The sequence below is a fragment of the Galleria mellonella genome, unplaced genomic scaffold, assembly GCF_026898425.1.
Source record: "Galleria mellonella isolate WM207_F2 unplaced genomic scaffold, CSIRO_AGI_GalMel_v1 utg90, whole genome shotgun sequence".
In the NCBI taxonomy this organism is placed as follows: domain Eukaryota; kingdom Metazoa; phylum Arthropoda; class Insecta; order Lepidoptera; family Pyralidae; genus Galleria; species Galleria mellonella.
In genome coordinates, this window is record NW_026442172.1 from 3,254,779 (window position 1) to 3,272,456 (window position 17,678).

Sequence of the window (17,678 nt, forward strand, 5' to 3'; positions counted from 1 at the left end):
CATCAGTAGTTTAGGAGATATAGCGTTATGACACACGGACGGACGGACAAAAAAGGTCGCGCCATAAGAGTTCCTTTGTTATAAAACCTTAAAAAAAACAACAGTATCAGTCGAGGCGGGTCGCTAATAATTCGTAATCTTGTTGCAGATTAACATTTTATTTTCAATAGTGAAATTATGAGAAACATCATGTGAAATTCCTGTTCTACACGCGATAGAACACGCAATTTGGCAACGAATTTTGACAGATCTCTGACATTTGACAGTAACAGTGACAGATAAGGAGAGAGGTCTTATATATTTTTTTCCTTATTGTAAATTCCTTCAAATTTCAAATTTCTATTTCAAATCCATTACATTTAATAATTTTTATAATGACGCCAGAAGAGACTATAGAAAAATTTAAGCTACTGGGCTTAAGTGAACAGAAGGCTAAAGAAACTCTTAAGAACAGTAATGTTACGAAGTTTCTACTTGCCGCACTCAATGAGGTTAATTTTCACTGATCTTTTTTTTAATAAATATTAGTGATATTAAAACAGTGAACATTGTTTTTTCAACTTGTAGGTAGATTTGAAGAAAATACCGTCTGGTTCTGGCATGTTAATATATCACTTAGCTACAAAAATCAAACCACAGATTTCTCATAGGTTAAGTTTCGTGTGTAGTTATATAGTTAGTGGAAAACTAGATTCGACTCTTCGTGTTGATGCTGCTTTAGGATATCTTTTGAGCCATGTAAACGACACGGACATAGATGTTCCGACATTTGAGGAATCTTGTGGTGTCGGAATTATAGTCACCCCTGAACAGGTGGAACAAGTTGTAGAGAAACATATGGCGAAGTATAAGCAAGAACTATTAGAGAAAAGATATCGCTACAACTCTGGCATTATAATGCAAGCTGTGAGAAGTGAACTACCATGGGCAGATGGCAAGGCAATAAAGAATGAAGTGGATGTCCAGGTATATTTCTATTTAAAACTAAATAAGGGATTTTAGGACAGTAACATAAGAATATTTGTGTATATACAATGCAGTTGTTTTGTTTCTGGTTTTATATGGAATAATAGTTTTCTTACTTATATTTCATTAAACAATAATAGTTTTATTTATTAAATATTAATTAAGTTATAGGTATGATAGTAAAATTACAAGATATGATGTATGTATAATGAGCTATAACATCTCAGGAATGATAGTTCATGAGGAGTATCTTCAGAAGGATAAAAAGGAATGATAACCTCCATTGACGTCTTTAAAATTATTTTTCAGGGGGAGAGAGCCTGGTCCCTTAAAAAATATAGTAATATCTATCTACTCTCAGACATGATTTTGAGCCTAGTTAAAATAGTTAAAAGCTTTGCTCACATCCTAGAGTGGCCACAATATAATTTTATTTAGATTACTCAGATTATCCAGCCTGTGCTATTAGTATGCAAGTAATGCACTATCAGTGAGTGGTAATAGGTAAAGAATTCCTGTCAGTTAGTCACCGTAACAGTGGTGAATTAATTGTTATGATTTTCAAGATGGATTGCAGTTAATCTGATCTGGTATACTTTTAAGAATTGGGCCAATAGTTCCTATTGCTAATAATTCCCTTCCTTTGTAAAGGGTACCATGGGCTTCTATGGTGTTGTTATTGTCTGTAGGTGATAGTTACTACTTTTTCTCTGGTGGATTGTTAGCTTATTTGCTATTTCATGTTGCTTTAAAAATTGTTACATGAATGGATATTCAATAAATTACATAAACATAATATATACTTATAGAATTGCTAGGCATCAAGATACTTGATTTTGCACTACCTTTATCTAGTAAATTCTATTTTCAGATATTGGACTTATTGGGCCCTAAAACAGAAGCAGATCTAGCACCTCCTCCTAAAGCTGAAAAGAAATCCAAAGTTAGTGACACAGCCAAGAAAGTCAAAGATGATGACAAAAAAGGTACAGATCTTATTATAAAAATAACTATATTTATTTTGCTATTATTTAGATCTGATATAATTATGTTTTAAAACAATGTATAATAATGTACGGAAATTATAGACTGAAGTCATTATAGATTTGTGTTTTAATTTATATAATTTTTTAATCTTTCAGTAGTAGTAAAACCAGTCAAATCAGAATCTGTTGTGGATGTTGGTGGTGGTGCATCAATTCTGGAATTAATGAAGAAGCTTCCATTCCATAGTCCTGGAGAAAATTATAAATCAGATGGTTACATAGTAACACCGGATACAAAACAATTGCTTGAAGAACATCTTAAAATAACCTCTGGTAAAGTGCGAACAAGGTTTCCACCAGAACCAAATGGTATATTACACATTGGTCATGCTAAAGCTATAAATATTAATTTTGGATATGCTGCTGCTCATAATGGCATATGTTTTCTGAGGTATGATGATACTAACCCAGAGAAAGAGGAAGAGAAATTCTTTATTGGCATCAAAGATATGGTAGAATGGCTTGGTAAGTTTGTACTCATCATTCATCATCATCTTCATATCAGCTCTTATCAGTCCACTGCTAAACATACGCCTTCTTCATTGGATGGGTGGATTAGCAACTACATTTTTGCTTTCAGTGATATTTTAATAAGGATACTGCTGCCCAACCTTAATCATTAAGTTTCCCTAGTCACCTCTACGCCCATGGGAAACGAAGGGGTGGGCCATTCTATGCCAGGGTCACATGGCATAAAATATGGCAAGATTGTACTATATTATACCATTGAATAATTGAAACATAGTCCTTCTGAAGATGAGGTACCATTAGACAATGAATTCATAGAAACAGCAAATTATAGATAATTTTCAGATGTCTGTTAAAAGTTAGTGATAAAGAATAAAGTGTCTATCATATCAATATTTTAAAAATTATTGTGATGCTATAATGTGACACTGAAAATAGAACATGTTCTAACAAATTATATACTCATTTTTAGCCACTTGAATCAGTAACAGCAATCATGCTTCTTAAAACTATGTTACTATGGATATTTACACAAAACATTAATGTTACTATACAAAACTGGAATGCTTTAGTAACTATTAAAATTGTTGTATTTCAGGTTACACACCTTATAAGATCACACATTCATCAGACTATTTTGACCAGTTATATGAGTGGGCTGTACAATTGATTAAAAAGGATTTGGCTTATGTTTGTCATCAGAAATCTGAAGACATCAAAGGTTTCAATCCTCCACCATCACCCTGGAGAAATAGACCAATTGAAGAGAGTTTACAGTTATTTGAGGTATTTAAGCCTTAAATTGTTTTATGGAAGGATTAAATATAGAAAATATCTTTTGAAGATTCTTCATATAAGATAAACATAAATACTAGGTTATAATATTATCTCTATGTTGTCTTGAATTATTTAGCATATACCTGATTATTTTTAATTAAAACAAGAAAATGATTTCAATTTCAATGTTTGTATTTTTATATATTCACCAATTATTAATTAAATATATAAATCATTACAGTTAATCCTGTACTAATTTTGTCAAAATTGATATGTAAAAAAATATAAATTTCGGGAACTTCTTAGTTAGTGCTCTCTTATATTAAATAGGGAATCTAAATACAGAATTTGCTTGTTTCTATATAGATCTAACTTTGATAAAATATATTACTATATTGTGGTTTTTCAATGTATTTCTAGGATATGAAAAATGGCAAAATAGATGAAGGAGATGCAACTTTAAGAATGAAAATAACACTGGAGGAAGGTAAACAAGACCCTGTGGCATATAGGATTAGGTTTAAGCCTCATCACCGAACTGGCAATAAGTGGTGTATCTATCCAACTTATGATTACACTCATTGTTTGTGTGATAGCATTGAACACATTACACATTCATTATGCACCAAGGAATTCCAATCTAGGAGGTAAAGTATTATGAATTGAATTAGTTTTTATTGTAATGAATACTACTATCTTTTGTTTTTAACTTTAAATCAGTATTTTTACTTTAATAATTTTTAGTAAATAAAATGTCTGTAAAAAGGGCAGTCTATGTCCTTCTCCAACTCATATAACTGTTAAGGTGTAAAGAGATAATGGATGAACAAATTCACTTTCACATTTATAATATAATATTAATAAGGTAAAATTGTGTTTACAAACATTAAAATTTATTATTTAGCAGATGTTGATGGCGGTATCTGCTTTCCATCATGTGAACTATCTGCTTGTTTGCCTCCCTAACAATAAAAAAAAAACGAAAAATAGGTATAATTCTTGTCACTTAATAGTGTTGCATGAGATATATAATGAAATATATAAATATATGAATAAAACATAGTAATAAACATAATAATGAGAATGACACTAAACAGGATAAAATTCTAATTTCAATAAAATTTTAAAAGTTCACATTTATGACATCTTAACATACATATTCATATCTAGTTTCTAAGGGACAAACATAATACCATATGCCAAATGCCACAGCCCAATTGCTTTCATGAAATTCCTAGTTTATCCATTTGCATTCATTCACTATTATATTAACATGCCAGTTCTGGATTTTCCACTCTATCAGATAATATACTATTTGGTTTATGATAAGTCAGCCTAGACCTCCCTAATATCAATATTTTTTCACTTGGTTTTTGTATATGTTTCATCCAACATTCTTTCCATGCCCTTATTACCATACACATAAATGCCGTAAACATAGATGCCGTAAGTATTTCAGTGATATAAAAATTAACTATATCAGTAGTAAACTATTAGTTTTTAGCGATACAAAAGCTGTTTATTAATAGCAAAATATTTCAATATGACCATCTGTAATGAACTAATAATGTTGTGTTTGGTAATTCTGTAAACTGTTTTCATTACACATTTAGGAACTCAATGACATTGAGCCTGAGTCAATTAAAGTCTATTGGACATAATGTGGGGTTCGTAATTGACAAGTATTTGCCATATCTATGTAAATCAATCTCTGTGTATATAAATCATTATCAACACTCGGATTAAGTTTTATATTTTGTTCATTAGTACATAACAGTGTTCTTTATCGCAGGTCATCGTACTATTGGTTGTGCAATGCTCTCGGAATCTACTGTCCAGTACAATGGGAATATGGACGACTAAATGTAAATTATACGGTTGTATCCAAGAGAAAAATAGCAAAGTTAATTGATGAAGGAATTGTTAAAGGTACAACAACTCATGCATATTTGGTGCAGTAATTTATAATAACTTTAATTGCCAACTAGTGCATATAAACAAGTTATATAGTATCAGGTGTTATGGGAATGTATGTTTGTGCTTTTATTGGTCGAGGTTTACTAGGTGTTATGAAAATGTAATATTACTTTCAATGGTCGAGTGGTGGAAAGCCGTATCCTTCTTAGGTTATCGCCAGGTACTAACTGCGGTTGCCAATCTGTGTGTTAAGCGTGGCAGTTACTGGCAAAATCCTCGAAGGCCTATGTTCAGTAGTGGACAGTTAATGGCTGATGTGATTATTATTTTCTAGTCTGATAAAGTTAAAGTACTTATATTTCCAATTCTTTCTAAATATTAGTCTGCATAATGTTTATAATATTTAATTTAAAATGTCATATAGTTTTAAATATAATATATAAAAATAGTAATCATTATTATGAAATCACTATACTGAGTTTGTTTGTATAGGTCACTATTATAAGACCTTTCAGTGGTTCGTCGTCAGTTCCATACGGGTACATGGAGTGCATATAAATATATACACTAAAGGAAAAATTAGGGAAAAAAATAAAATTTTTAGATGATTTTCAATAGGCTGTAACTTGGAGAAAAATCATCGTAGAAACGTTTAAAAAAAAAGCAAATTATAGCTCTAAGTGTCTAGTTTTTGTATCTAAACTCGAAAAATTTTTCATTCAAATTTTTTTTCAGGTAATATTGAAAAAAAAAACAGTGACATAATAAGTTTAAATTTTTTTTTGTTTTTTTTTTTCGTCTACAGGCTATAAAACAACTTTTTTTGACATAATCACTATATGGACCAGATAACTGGTTAATTCAGCTTCAAATTTCTCGATCAAATTTTTGAAAAAAATTGAAGGATTACATTTTCGTACCAAAAAGCTTTTAATCTTTAAAAAAAAAAGAAAAAAAAAATATAACCTATATGTACAAACCTATTATTACGCCCTCAGTTCTTTTTTTTTAAATTTTGTTAAACCCATATATTTATTTCCTTACTAATAGTATAAATGCCAAAGTTATACAAACTTTCGCGTTAATACAATTAGTATGGATGTTTGTTACTATTTCACGCAAAAACTACGAATGGATTTTAATGAAATTTTACAATAATATAGCTTATACATCAGAATAATACATAGACTAATAATAAATAAATAACATAATAATAACATAATTTATAAAGATACTGTCTGAATTGTCCAAAATATAACGATAAGTATCAAGTAGAAAAAAATTCTCCCGTTTGTGAGATTTTTTGGCGTACGTTGCAAAAACAGTATAATGTATGATGGTAATGTTTATTTTAAATGGTCTAAAAAAAGGTCGCGACAGTATATCAGTATACCATAAATACAATAAAAATTGATACTTTATTGCTGATGTACATTTGGTAGTAACAAATTGATCCTTATATACAACATAAATACTTTTATCGCTTCTGGTATCTAGAGTAAATAAGCTTTGTCTTTTACACTATAACATTTGTACAAATATTTTAATTGTTGCGACGATCACAAACCGAATGCGCAATGCTCCGGTGAGGTTCGGTGGCTCGTACTGCGGGCGGGGTGGAAGAAAGTCTTTTAATGGGTAATGATGGAATGGTAACCCCACCCGCGTTATCGGTATACACCGGCGGGGCACTAGTGAAGGATGATAGGTGAGGATGAAGCAGTTAGCCCATCGTGACGAATTTAACAAGAATTGTTCACGATGTTTTCCAGGGGGAACCATGTGGAGGTCGACCTAATGGGGCATACTGCTAGCAATGGAGCTGTCACTTTCTATTCCCAACAATCTCTTTCCCCCCGGGGGAAGAAGTCGCTCATCGCTGAGTGTGCAACGTCAATGACAGTTTTGTCTGTTTTGCGATTTGCAAAAAAAATTACACTTCAGGCGTTCAGGAATACCTGAGGACTAAGTTGTTATACCTATAACAACTTAGTCAACTTATGTGGAGGTTTTTACTCTGTAACTTCACTGTACTGTTCACGTATGCAGATTGGGACGATCCTAGGCTATACACTTTGACGGCGCTACGGCGGCGTGGCGTACCGCCGGCTGCCATCAATGCGTTCTGTGCGTCGCTTGGCGTCACGGGTGCTATCGCGGCCGTCGACCCCGCCGCGCTCGACGCTGCCACAAGGGACCTGCTCAACGTCACTGCACCGAGGTATTGTTAAAAGTAGCCAGCATGTATTCGAAGCGGTCATATCGAATACAACATCGGAATCATTTCTTAATTTTCAAAAACAATTAGATAATTTTCTTCTGTAAAGTTCGGTGTCAAATTGATACATTCTACTATTTTCCATGAAAAGATATTCAATTCCATAATCCTAGTCCTACTAATAGTATAAGTGTGAAAGATGTTGGGATGTATGTTACTCAATGATGCTTAAACAGCTTGTTGGATTTGAATGAATTTTGTTATATAGTTACATTTTATTCTAACTTAATGTATGGGATACTTAAATACTGATTCAAATTATAAAAGTAATAGTCGTAGTTTAGGACTAGATGGCGCTGTATAACAGACAGGAATATTTATTTGTTTTATTATTATCATGTATCAAAATCAATACAATATTCTGCTAACTGTTTACACATCTGAATTGTAAATATGTATATTTGTTTCAGGGTTATGGTAATACTAGAACCATTAAAAGTTAAAATTATTAACTTCCCGAGTGAAGGGCCTATTGCAGTTAATGTTCCTGACTTTCCAAATGAACCAGACAAGGGTTCTCACAAAGTTGTTTTTAGCAAAGTGGTGTATATCGAGGCAACTGATTTTAAAGAAAACCCGGAAAAAGGTTATCGACGTCTGACTCCTACACAGTCTGTAGGGTTGCGACATGCAGGATATATATTAAAGGTATCTTTCCATTAAATGACAAAAAAACGATTTTTAAATGAAGTTATAGTGTTCTAAAATTATTATAGTTATTAACATTATATATTTTACTAAATATTATATATATTCTTTTGATATGTTCCCAAAGGTTATCTGGAAGAGATTGCGTAGCGATAAAGCCGTCTTTTGTACTTAAATGGGGCAAAAGACGACTTTATCGCTAAGCAATCTTTTTCATCTTCTCATTAAAATTTACTGTATTTATTATCTTTGTAAATTGTGCAGTAAAATGTAAATAAATGAATACTTAACTCATAATTTCTTTAAATCTTTAACTAGGTATCGAAGCTAATCAAAGATGATTCAGGCAAATTGATTGAAATAGAATGTACTGCAGAGACTACAGAGACAGCAGAGAAACCAAAAGCATTCATTCATTGGGTTTCGGAGCCTATCAGTGTCGAAGTACGATTGTATGAACCATTGTGAGTATTTTGTATTTATCTTTCAATTATACTTACGTACTATAGCTTAACAGTATACAAAACAATATTATCTTGTTTAAAAGTTCTTTACTACTAGAAGATATAATCTATTTCCATAGCATGGGCCATTAACTTGTTTGCTATACTAAGTTCTGTCAAAAATAATTTTCAAGTAATAGTTACTGTCAGATGGAATGTTAGCATCTACGCTGTTATTACGTCAGTAATTTGTTTTTTTAATTAAATAGGTTTAAACATAAAAATCCAGAAGACCCCAACGAAGTACCCGGCGGTTTTCTCTCGGATTGCCGCGAAGACACGCTGAAAGTGGTTGAAGCGTATGCTGACGTCTCTATCCGAGGAGCCAAGATTTATGACAAGTTTCAGTTTGAGAGAATAGGATTCTTTTCTGTTGATCCTGACACTTCATCGAATAGTGTAAGTAAATTATGTTTTTATAATTAGAATAAGAGCTTTATTATATTATTTGACTATTGGAAATATTACTAATAACATAATGTATACTTCTTTGGCATAAATTACTTTAAACAGAAATAATTTGTTTGATTACATTATAAAACATTAAAGTAAAATAACCCAGGATTTTTTCTAAGATAAAAAAAAAACTTTATACTATTTTTTTTCTATATATAAAAAAGATGTTATTAAAAAATTTTGTCTGCCTAATACCTATTGATTTTCCGTCTATACTTTCTTGATAAGTTTTTTTCTTATTTTATGTTTTTTAAATATATAAATAAATACAAAATGGTTTAAAAACTAAAAAATGAACTGTGGGTTTACTTTTGAAATAAATTACAATAGATAGCTATTGAAATTGAGACGTTTCGCACTCTCGAATTGCAACACTAGTGACATAATGGTACCATATTGTTCTGATAGATGCATATTAGTATAACTTGCCAATGTAAACTATTGCAAACAAATCCCAATTATAATTTAATTCCTAATTGTTATTTCGTGAGTGAGTTCCAAATTGTCATTGGCATTAGATTGGATTGATATCGAAGTAGGTTTGCTGCAGCGATCTGAACAATCTTTATTTTATTTGCATGTTGAACAGTACTTTTAAATTTAGACAGTCTATATGCAATAATTCTCGTATTCAAAAAGTTGTAGCAATGTTGTTGTTACATATTCAGTAGCAGTATTAATATACACTGATGAAGTTAGTAGTTAACAATGCCGTAATTATTTTAATTTCTATTAATATAAAATTAACTTAATCGTGAAATGTAACTTCAAGATATAACTGAAAACTTTTCTGTTATTTTCAGTCATATCATTTTGTTTTATTCATAAAAACAATACAAACCTATTTTAACTACTTGTATTATAGAATTTTATCTCTTTCATATTTGAACTTTTTTGAGCATGTCTAAATTAATATTATAAAGAGGAAAGATTTATATATTCTTTGTAATGGATAAATTAGAAAAGTTATTAATTTATTAAAAAAAAAAAACACACCTATGAAAAGCTATATTATCAACGAGAAATATTGGTTGTATTTATTGATATTAAAAAAAAAACCTGCTCAATAAGGGTAGGTAGGTTACTAATATTTAATGTAATATAACACAAAAGAATAAGGCAAACTAGTTTAACAGCTAAAATATATTTATTAAACCTATTATATTTTTATGAATAAGAGAATTACTCTATTATAATTTATCTGTTATTTTAATATATTTGCATCTGTATATATGTATGTACTGTTAACAAATATTTCGTTGTTACAGATTATCTTCAATAGAACAGTTTCTCTCAAAGAAGATACAGGAAAATAAAATGCATAAGTATAATATTAATATGTAAATTTTGTATTAATGAGTTTAATAAACGTTTTATTAAAGAATGATCTTATCTATTTATTTATTTTTGTATTGATGTTATATCAAATTAATATAAATAATATACAAAAACAAGTGTTGTTTGTAGGCGTAAAAACTAAGAAATACAACTATTTTGCGTGTCACTGTGATATGAATAGATTATATTAAGATCAATGACCTTGACATAATCATTTCATATATTTTTTTAGTATTCTAGTTTAATGAACTGGAGCACTAATAAAATCGCTAATATTTATAGAAATAAGTACCTATTACTGATCTGGTTAAATCTTTTGGAAGGCAGATTATGATTATTTTATCCTAAAATAAACTACTCTTATTAGAGTTTATTATTTTATTAAATTAATAATTATATTTAATTATTAGTTTTTTATCACTTTTTAAAATTGAAAATGTTTATCTTGAAAGAAAAAGATATATGAATATATAATTTATTTGCGTTACTTATATTTAATTTATTGCATTATTTTGCACACAAATAACAGACATAGATACACAAACATGTAAAAAAGAGAAAAGAAGACATATACAAAGAAGCAAATTACATTAAAAGACGATATATTCTAATAGAGTAACTAGGTTTATTTACCTTTTTATAAAAAGAAGGTGCTTAAAGTAATATAATTATGTATATTACCATACAGGTTGGATTTTTGTGACGGAGCTATTAAGGGCACAACAGCTATAGGCAAATGTTTTAATGATACTGCTGTTTAATTGTTTAACTACATTTATAAATTTTATCAAAGCACTTAAATTTTTTCTGTGTCTCTACTTAGATATTGTACATACTTGTACTAAATTTAGTGTTTGATCTCCTATTAACCAATAATATATTCGACAAAAGACGATCAATGCTATTATTTTTTATTAGTATATTCTTAAGAAGTAAAAAGATATTGATAGACTGTTTAATAAAAAAAAAATACTGATTAATTGCTAGCGAACCCAGTTTCGCAAGAATGCAGTTTAGAGTGTAATATATAAACAGACTTTGTATAAAAACATCTAAAATGCAATTTATTTCCGTTGCATGGTTTAAAAAAAGGGTACGGTAAAACTGATGGACAGAAACAGCATTTGTAAAGTAAAAGTACATTTGTATTACCTCTTCGTGCCTTAATAGCTTAACCAATCGGCATGAGATCAGATATATGTCTCTACTTTGCTCTTGTCAATCAAAATGAACTGGTGAATAACGCAGGAGAAGTCACGGAGATAATCAATTTTAATTAATAAATTGTAATGTTTTTATCTGACTTCGCTAGAAATGTTTTCATGTTTTTTTTTAAGTATATCTAAGTAGGTATATATAAATACCAAATAAAAATATAAATACCTAAATACCAGCTTGAACCCTTCGACCCGGTGCAACGACGAGCTATGAGAATCGTCGATGATCCCAGGCTTAGGCAAGTATTAGGAGAGATTTTGCTTCATTTTGCGTGTTCTACCGCTTGTAGTTACAAGGGATTGTGCTTAGAGGAATTATTTAATATGACGCCCACGGCCACTTTCTACCATCATACGGCTCGCCATCGACAGGAAGTTCATCCTCATACAGCCTAAATGGTCGCATACAGCGCGGTTTCAGAGATGTATTTTCTTACGAACACTCAGGATGTGGAATAAGCTCCTTGCCGAGGTTTTCCCAAAAGATTACAGCATGGGGTTCTTCAAAAAGGGGATAAAGAGGTTTTTTCAGGGTCAGCAACGCGCGCGTAATACCTCTGGTATTACAGATGTTCAAAGGCTATGATAACCACTTACCATTAGGTGGGCCGTATGCTTGTTTGCCACCTCAGTGGTATAAAATAAAATAGTTACTATTCCTAGTTTATAGTGGTCTATTATAAGTATTTTGTTATTAATAAATTATAACCCAGTTACAATTATCAATTTTCCCATTAATAAGTTAAAAGTATAATTGTGTTTAGCGTTAATTGAATTATCATTATATATAAATACGTATGTGAGTATATGTAATAACTGTTTTTAGTGAAATAAATAAAATTCGGATCAGAATTAAATTTCATTGGATAAGAATTGGAAAATAATCTTCCCTTTACACGCTGACCTTGATTTTGTAAGTTTCAGCGTGACCTAGGGCTGTGTAATGAGAGGGTCGCGTTGATCGCGGCGGGCGGACGCAGCGGCGCGGCGGCGCGCATTATCGAGCGTGGGCGGTCGCGCATGCCACTACGCTACACTAGCCTCCGCCATCCTGCGATATGCTTTACTACGCGGTCACGTCTACTGAAACTTAAATCATACCATATCAGCCCACGTCCGTGTGAGACGACCTATGATGTAGAAACAATCTGGTTGAGGCATACAAGTAAATTTAAGGTAAGTCACATGTTTTTTTTTGTCGTTTTATGATAGACGTAGTAGCTCGTTCTATAATTCGTCAATATTATTTTGTCGTATCAAATCTGTTGTTCTTGTTATTATATAGTTACTAATGTAACTAGATATACGTTTTCATGTTGATTTTTAATGACGTTTTAATAAATATCATATTTTACATATTATATAAAACAGTATATATGTATATATAACTAATTAGCTGTTTTATATACAAGTATGGCAGGTCCCACCCAAAGGGAATGGTGAATGGATCTTTTTTAATGTGGTGAAATAAATCGTAGTTCTCACTATGATGAACTGTTGTGCTGTTACAATATGGGCAAGATATCAAGGTCGACCTATTAAATATTAGTTATTCGAATATTGAATATATGGACTCCAGTAGGTACATCGAATAAATGGGATTAGAACGCTCAATATTACTCCTTGTTTAATTCTTGGTAGGTTTAGTATGATTAATTGTATGTGTATAATGAAAGTAAATTGTATGCAAATTATTTAATTAATTAGTCCTTGATCGAGAATCGCGGTATTTCTTTTTATTGATTTTGTTTATAAGACGAAATGGATTTATTTTTATTAAATGGCTCTGGCATTTAATTTTCCAATTTGATTTGATTTCCAATTTGACCAATATACTTAACCTACTTTTTATTTGGCCCATCCCTCTAACTGGTCTATTCCCTTCCTTTTTATCTTTCAAAGAGATTGCTTATGAACAACTTGCTTTTGCCCACAACTTCGTCCGTGTTATCGGGACATGTTTATTGCCCGGAATAAAAAGTAGCTTATCCCTTCTCTATCCCGTATAATACAATAAACCAAATTTCATAGCGATTGGTTAAGCAGTTAATGCGCTATAAAGTAATAAACATACAAGTAAATTAATTCACTTCCACATTTATAATATTAGCAACTATTTAATCATTCATAATAATGCAATGGTATTGTGAGATAGGACTCCTTTATTATTCTCAATATCTCTTCTTTCATTTCTTTTTGTGTCCCAACTTAAATTTATTACATGTTTTAAAATGTATTTCAAGACTGAATGTTTTACTTGAAACAAACACAATTGCCTCAGATTTGTAAATCATAGCTACTATTTAAAATTTCAAATGTATATGCACATAGCATGACTAAAAACATTTGCGTATAAACATATAGAAAAGGACATTTAAAATTTTACAAAATGTTTTAATTTGTAACGACTCTGAAAAGATCTTTTATATTAGTATTTCTTTGATATAGATACTCCAGTTAGTTACGATTTTATTGCCTATGTATAGATTAATTCCTGGTAAGGAGTTTTATTTCGCTGGGCCTAATGTAATTTCATTACGAGCACCGTGGGTGGACCCTTAACAATCTATCTAGAGCTCTATTAATAATTGGTGAGTAATTCTATGGAATCTCCAATATGCAGTGTTATATGACAATAAATTATTCGTAAATATTTCGCGCTTACTTGTTATGCCACCATCAAGACATGGTGCACTATCGTCAGAATGTATGTACTAAATCACCTTGTATTTAATTATTATATTATTGACCACGAAATGCACAATACGATATATTCCACAAGCATTATTACAGTCAAACATTGATGTACTATATTGCTTTGTACGTTGAGTTAATAGGACCTACCAAATTATAAAAAAAATCTTGGATATCCCTGCAGCCTTATAATAACAGGCTAACATCAGTTTTTAAAATAAAAATAGCTGATTGAGATGCCATCGAGAAAATTAGTAATTAAAAACGTTAGTAATCTAATAATAACTAATTTTAATAGTTAATATCTACCTAATTTCCTCAAAAACCACTTTCTGGCTCTTACAATTTTTTTAATCATATATTAATTTAAAACTTTCTACCCCATTAATTTTATTACTACTATATTTTGTATTTTTTTTTTAATTAGTAGATTCAACAAAACAATACCAATCCAGTTTATCGAATTTGAAACCCAGGCACATTATTGTTTTTAGTACTCTTTTTGTGTTTAACATACACAGCAGCTTATCACAGTTATCTGTACCGCCATTGACTTTACCACTACCAGCATGCGTATGGTGCGATTAGTTAAGTGGAACACGATTTGCGTATCTACATGTCGCCCTTGCAATGGTAATAGCTAGAATGGTATCTTTTTTTTATACAACTTAGAATGGCAAACAAGCTGACAGCTCACCTGATGAAAAGTAGTAACTGTCGCCTATAGACATGAGCAGTACCATGGACATAATAGAGTATACTGTTTCGCCCATGATACCTCCATGCGTTGCCATTCCTGAGGACTGGGGTGTTATTCCTCTGTACCCTGTAAATTTACGCCATATCCCACCCTTCAAACCGAAACACAGTCATGCAAACACAAATGCTTCACGGTTGAAACACGAATGGGACAGAGGTACCTAAGCAAACTACTTTTGTATAAAGTCTCCCTCTGGTAAATTTTGTATATCTGTAACTAATTTCATGTCCCTTCATGTTTTTTAAATATTACGATTGTCATAGGAGTTTTTGGATAAAACTTTTTCTATATACAGTACGCCACATCGAATAATTCTATTTATTTATCTTCACGTCTTTACGGGGTAGGCAGAGAGGTAGAACTGAACTCAATGATTAATGGAATGCTTACTTTACCTAATACTGTACATTATTTTATGGAAATAACGAATTACCAACTGAAATTTGGTATAAATACGTAGTAGTAACTATATATTCGGGCGAGAATATATTTACAAATAATTTGGAATATTTTTTTGTTAAAATGTATTATAATAAAAATCTTATAAAATTAATCTAAATGCTATTTAGGCTAATATCCACCTAATTCAAAAGACATACTTCTAACATAAAGTTAAACAATTTTATTTTGTCAGGAGCGTAAGATAAAATTACGTTTAAGTAGATAATACCTACTACGTTCACCCACCGGTGATTTAGGTGAAAAGGTTAGACGTTAAAATGTAATTTATATGGAAGGTTTGAAGGGCAGTCGGTACGGCGGCGAAGTCCCTAGACCCATTACTTTAAGTGACGGCGGAACATCTCGCAAGTACGAGTAAATAGGTACTTCATTAGTCTTTGTCAATTTACGGCACTGCTGGAGTCATTTAATACCTACGTAACCGGCGCCATGTTGAAACAATATGGTTTCTATTGTTTCCACTTAATTTGGATCGGTTGCTTATAGTACATTCATAGGTTCGTAGTAAGTTTTCTAAAGAAGTGCTCATCAAGCATTAATATCTGAGATCGATGATTTCTACTATACTTAGAGTATACCTATACTTAGAGTAACCGACGCAATTTGTGAAAGGGATCGTTAATTTGCGTTCGACTACACGATCAAGAGATAAGTAGATAGATGGATAAGGTTTTTCTTATTGGTGAAAATGGAATTATAACCCCGCCTGTATACCAAGGTATACCTTAAGAAGTATACCTTGGTGGGGCACCAGTGGGAGATGATCGATCAGTGAGGATTAATAGGTGAATTGGTCCATCATGACAAATTCTACAAAAATTAACAGTAATGGTTTTCAGAGGATGTATACGAGTATTGCCAGCAATAGAACTGTTTAACCCCGTTAACAAAAATCCTTTTTCCTCCGAAAGATATAGTTAGGTAATTATGTATTTTATATTAGTTTTTCGCGACTTTGGCCGCGTGCAATAATTTTCAATAAGATTCTTATGTGTGAGAATACGAGTATAACCTACCTCTGTACCTCATTCAAATACTTTTGGATGTTTAAGCGAGATTTGCCAACAACATAGGGGTTTTTAAAAAAGGGGTAAAGAGGTCGGCAACACGCGCATAATGCCCTTGGTATTTTAGGCGTTCATATGTTACGGTAACCGTTTACCGTCAGGTCGACGATATGTTTTTCTGTCACCTCAGTGGTATAAAAAAATATCCAAACATGTTAAGACACTTTCATACTTTAATATTAGTAGGAAGAAGTATGCGACGGGTTCGCATATTATGATTGCAATGAATTTAATGGAGCCTTCCTATTAATAATTTTGTTATAAAATCAAACTGTAACTGCAATGATTCACCATTTAAACACACAATGATAGCCGTCTGCCATTTATATGATTTTTATAATTTTATTAGTAGGTGCCTATCTACAACAATTTATTCGCTTCATGTTTCCCTCCCACGTCACTGACGTCAGTAGATAAAATAAATATGGGACACGAAGACACGATATATACCCGTTTTATGATATCAAAATAAAATAATTCTTTGATTGTCTTCTATTTCGTATAGAAAGAGAGAGAGAGCTTTAGCTTCCTATCGTCTTAATTACTCAAGAGTGGTAGAAGTACAAATTCATCCGCATGGCAATTAGAAAAGGTATCTTATCCTTAATCCATGGACTGACATTGTCGTGTGTCAATTTAAAGTTTTTAATAAATTTTTTTGATATTAAACACCAATCTTAAACTATAATTATGTTAGATCACTTTGAGATAGGTTCAATTTTAATATGCTTCTCGAAGTATAAAGTAATAAGAAAATCGACAAATGAAATTATAAAGTTGATCTTATCTCCACTTTATTGATAGTGAAAAGCTATCTATACTAAAAGTAGTCTATGTCTTTCATTATTTCATACAGCAGTACGTGTATACCAAATTTCATAATGTGACTAATTACGACCATAGATTATGTTGATAAGATATTAAGAAGTAACAAATACTCACTTTTACATTAATAATATAATATTAGAAAGCATGAGTAAGGAAATTTGGTTAGGACAAGTTAGAAAGTGAGTGATACTAAGTATTACTTGCTAAAAGAATCATCTAACAGTACTACTTATTGTTTATTTTGATTACATAA

General features: G+C 31.2%; 2 protein-coding genes across 11 annotated transcripts in view; both read left to right on the forward strand.

The window, feature by feature from the left end:
- Positions 1-205: 205 nt before the first annotated feature.
- LOC113523314 (probable glutamine--tRNA ligase) lies at positions 206-10,446 on the forward strand. 2 transcript variants are annotated; one of them, XM_052902393.1, is made up of 12 exons: positions 206-491; positions 568-966; positions 1,838-1,952; positions 2,112-2,477; positions 3,079-3,266; positions 3,678-3,904; positions 5,050-5,186; positions 7,224-7,395; positions 7,863-8,100; positions 8,419-8,564; positions 8,813-9,002; positions 10,328-10,446. In XM_052902393.1, exons 1-12 carry the CDS (start codon positions 375-377, stop codon positions 10,373-10,375), a joined length of 2,343 nt encoding a protein of 780 aa, XP_052758353.1. In that variant the 5' UTR covers positions 206-374; the 3' UTR covers positions 10,376-10,446. The 2 variants fall into 2 exon arrangements, with proteins under 2 accessions (XP_052758353.1, XP_026765033.2); XM_026909232.3 differs by having other exon boundaries at positions 209-491; positions 2,109-2,477.
- Positions 10,447-12,594: 2,148 nt separating this feature from the next.
- Positions 12,595-17,678, forward strand: part of LOC113523523 (MAP kinase-activating death domain protein) — a 41,806-nt gene continuing 36,722 nt past the window's right edge. For 2 of the 9 annotated variants that reach the window (XM_052902382.1, XM_052902387.1), the window contains exon 1: positions 12,598-12,790. The gene's annotated coding sequence lies outside the window, so the exon portion shown is untranslated. Of the gene's footprint in view, positions 12,791-17,678 lie in introns of all 9 variants that reach the window. The other 7 variants (XM_052902385.1, XM_052902384.1, XM_052902386.1 and 4 more) reach the window with 6 other exon arrangements.

What these genes read in the sequence shown, in the direction of transcription:
- LOC113523314 (XM_026909232.3), top strand. Translation starts at nt 375, where the DNA reads ATGACGCCAGAAGAGACTATAGAAAAATTTAAGCTACTGGGCTTAAGT. An exon ending in TGATGAAGGAATTGTTAAAG is followed by an intron (nt 5,187 to 7,223) that starts GTACAACAACTC and finishes TCACGTATGCAG; the next exon opens with ATTGGGACGATCCTAGGCTA. An exon ending in CTCAACGTCACTGCACCGAG is followed by an intron (nt 7,396 to 7,862) that starts GTATTGTTAAAA and finishes TATTTGTTTCAG; the next exon opens with GGTTATGGTAATACTAGAAC.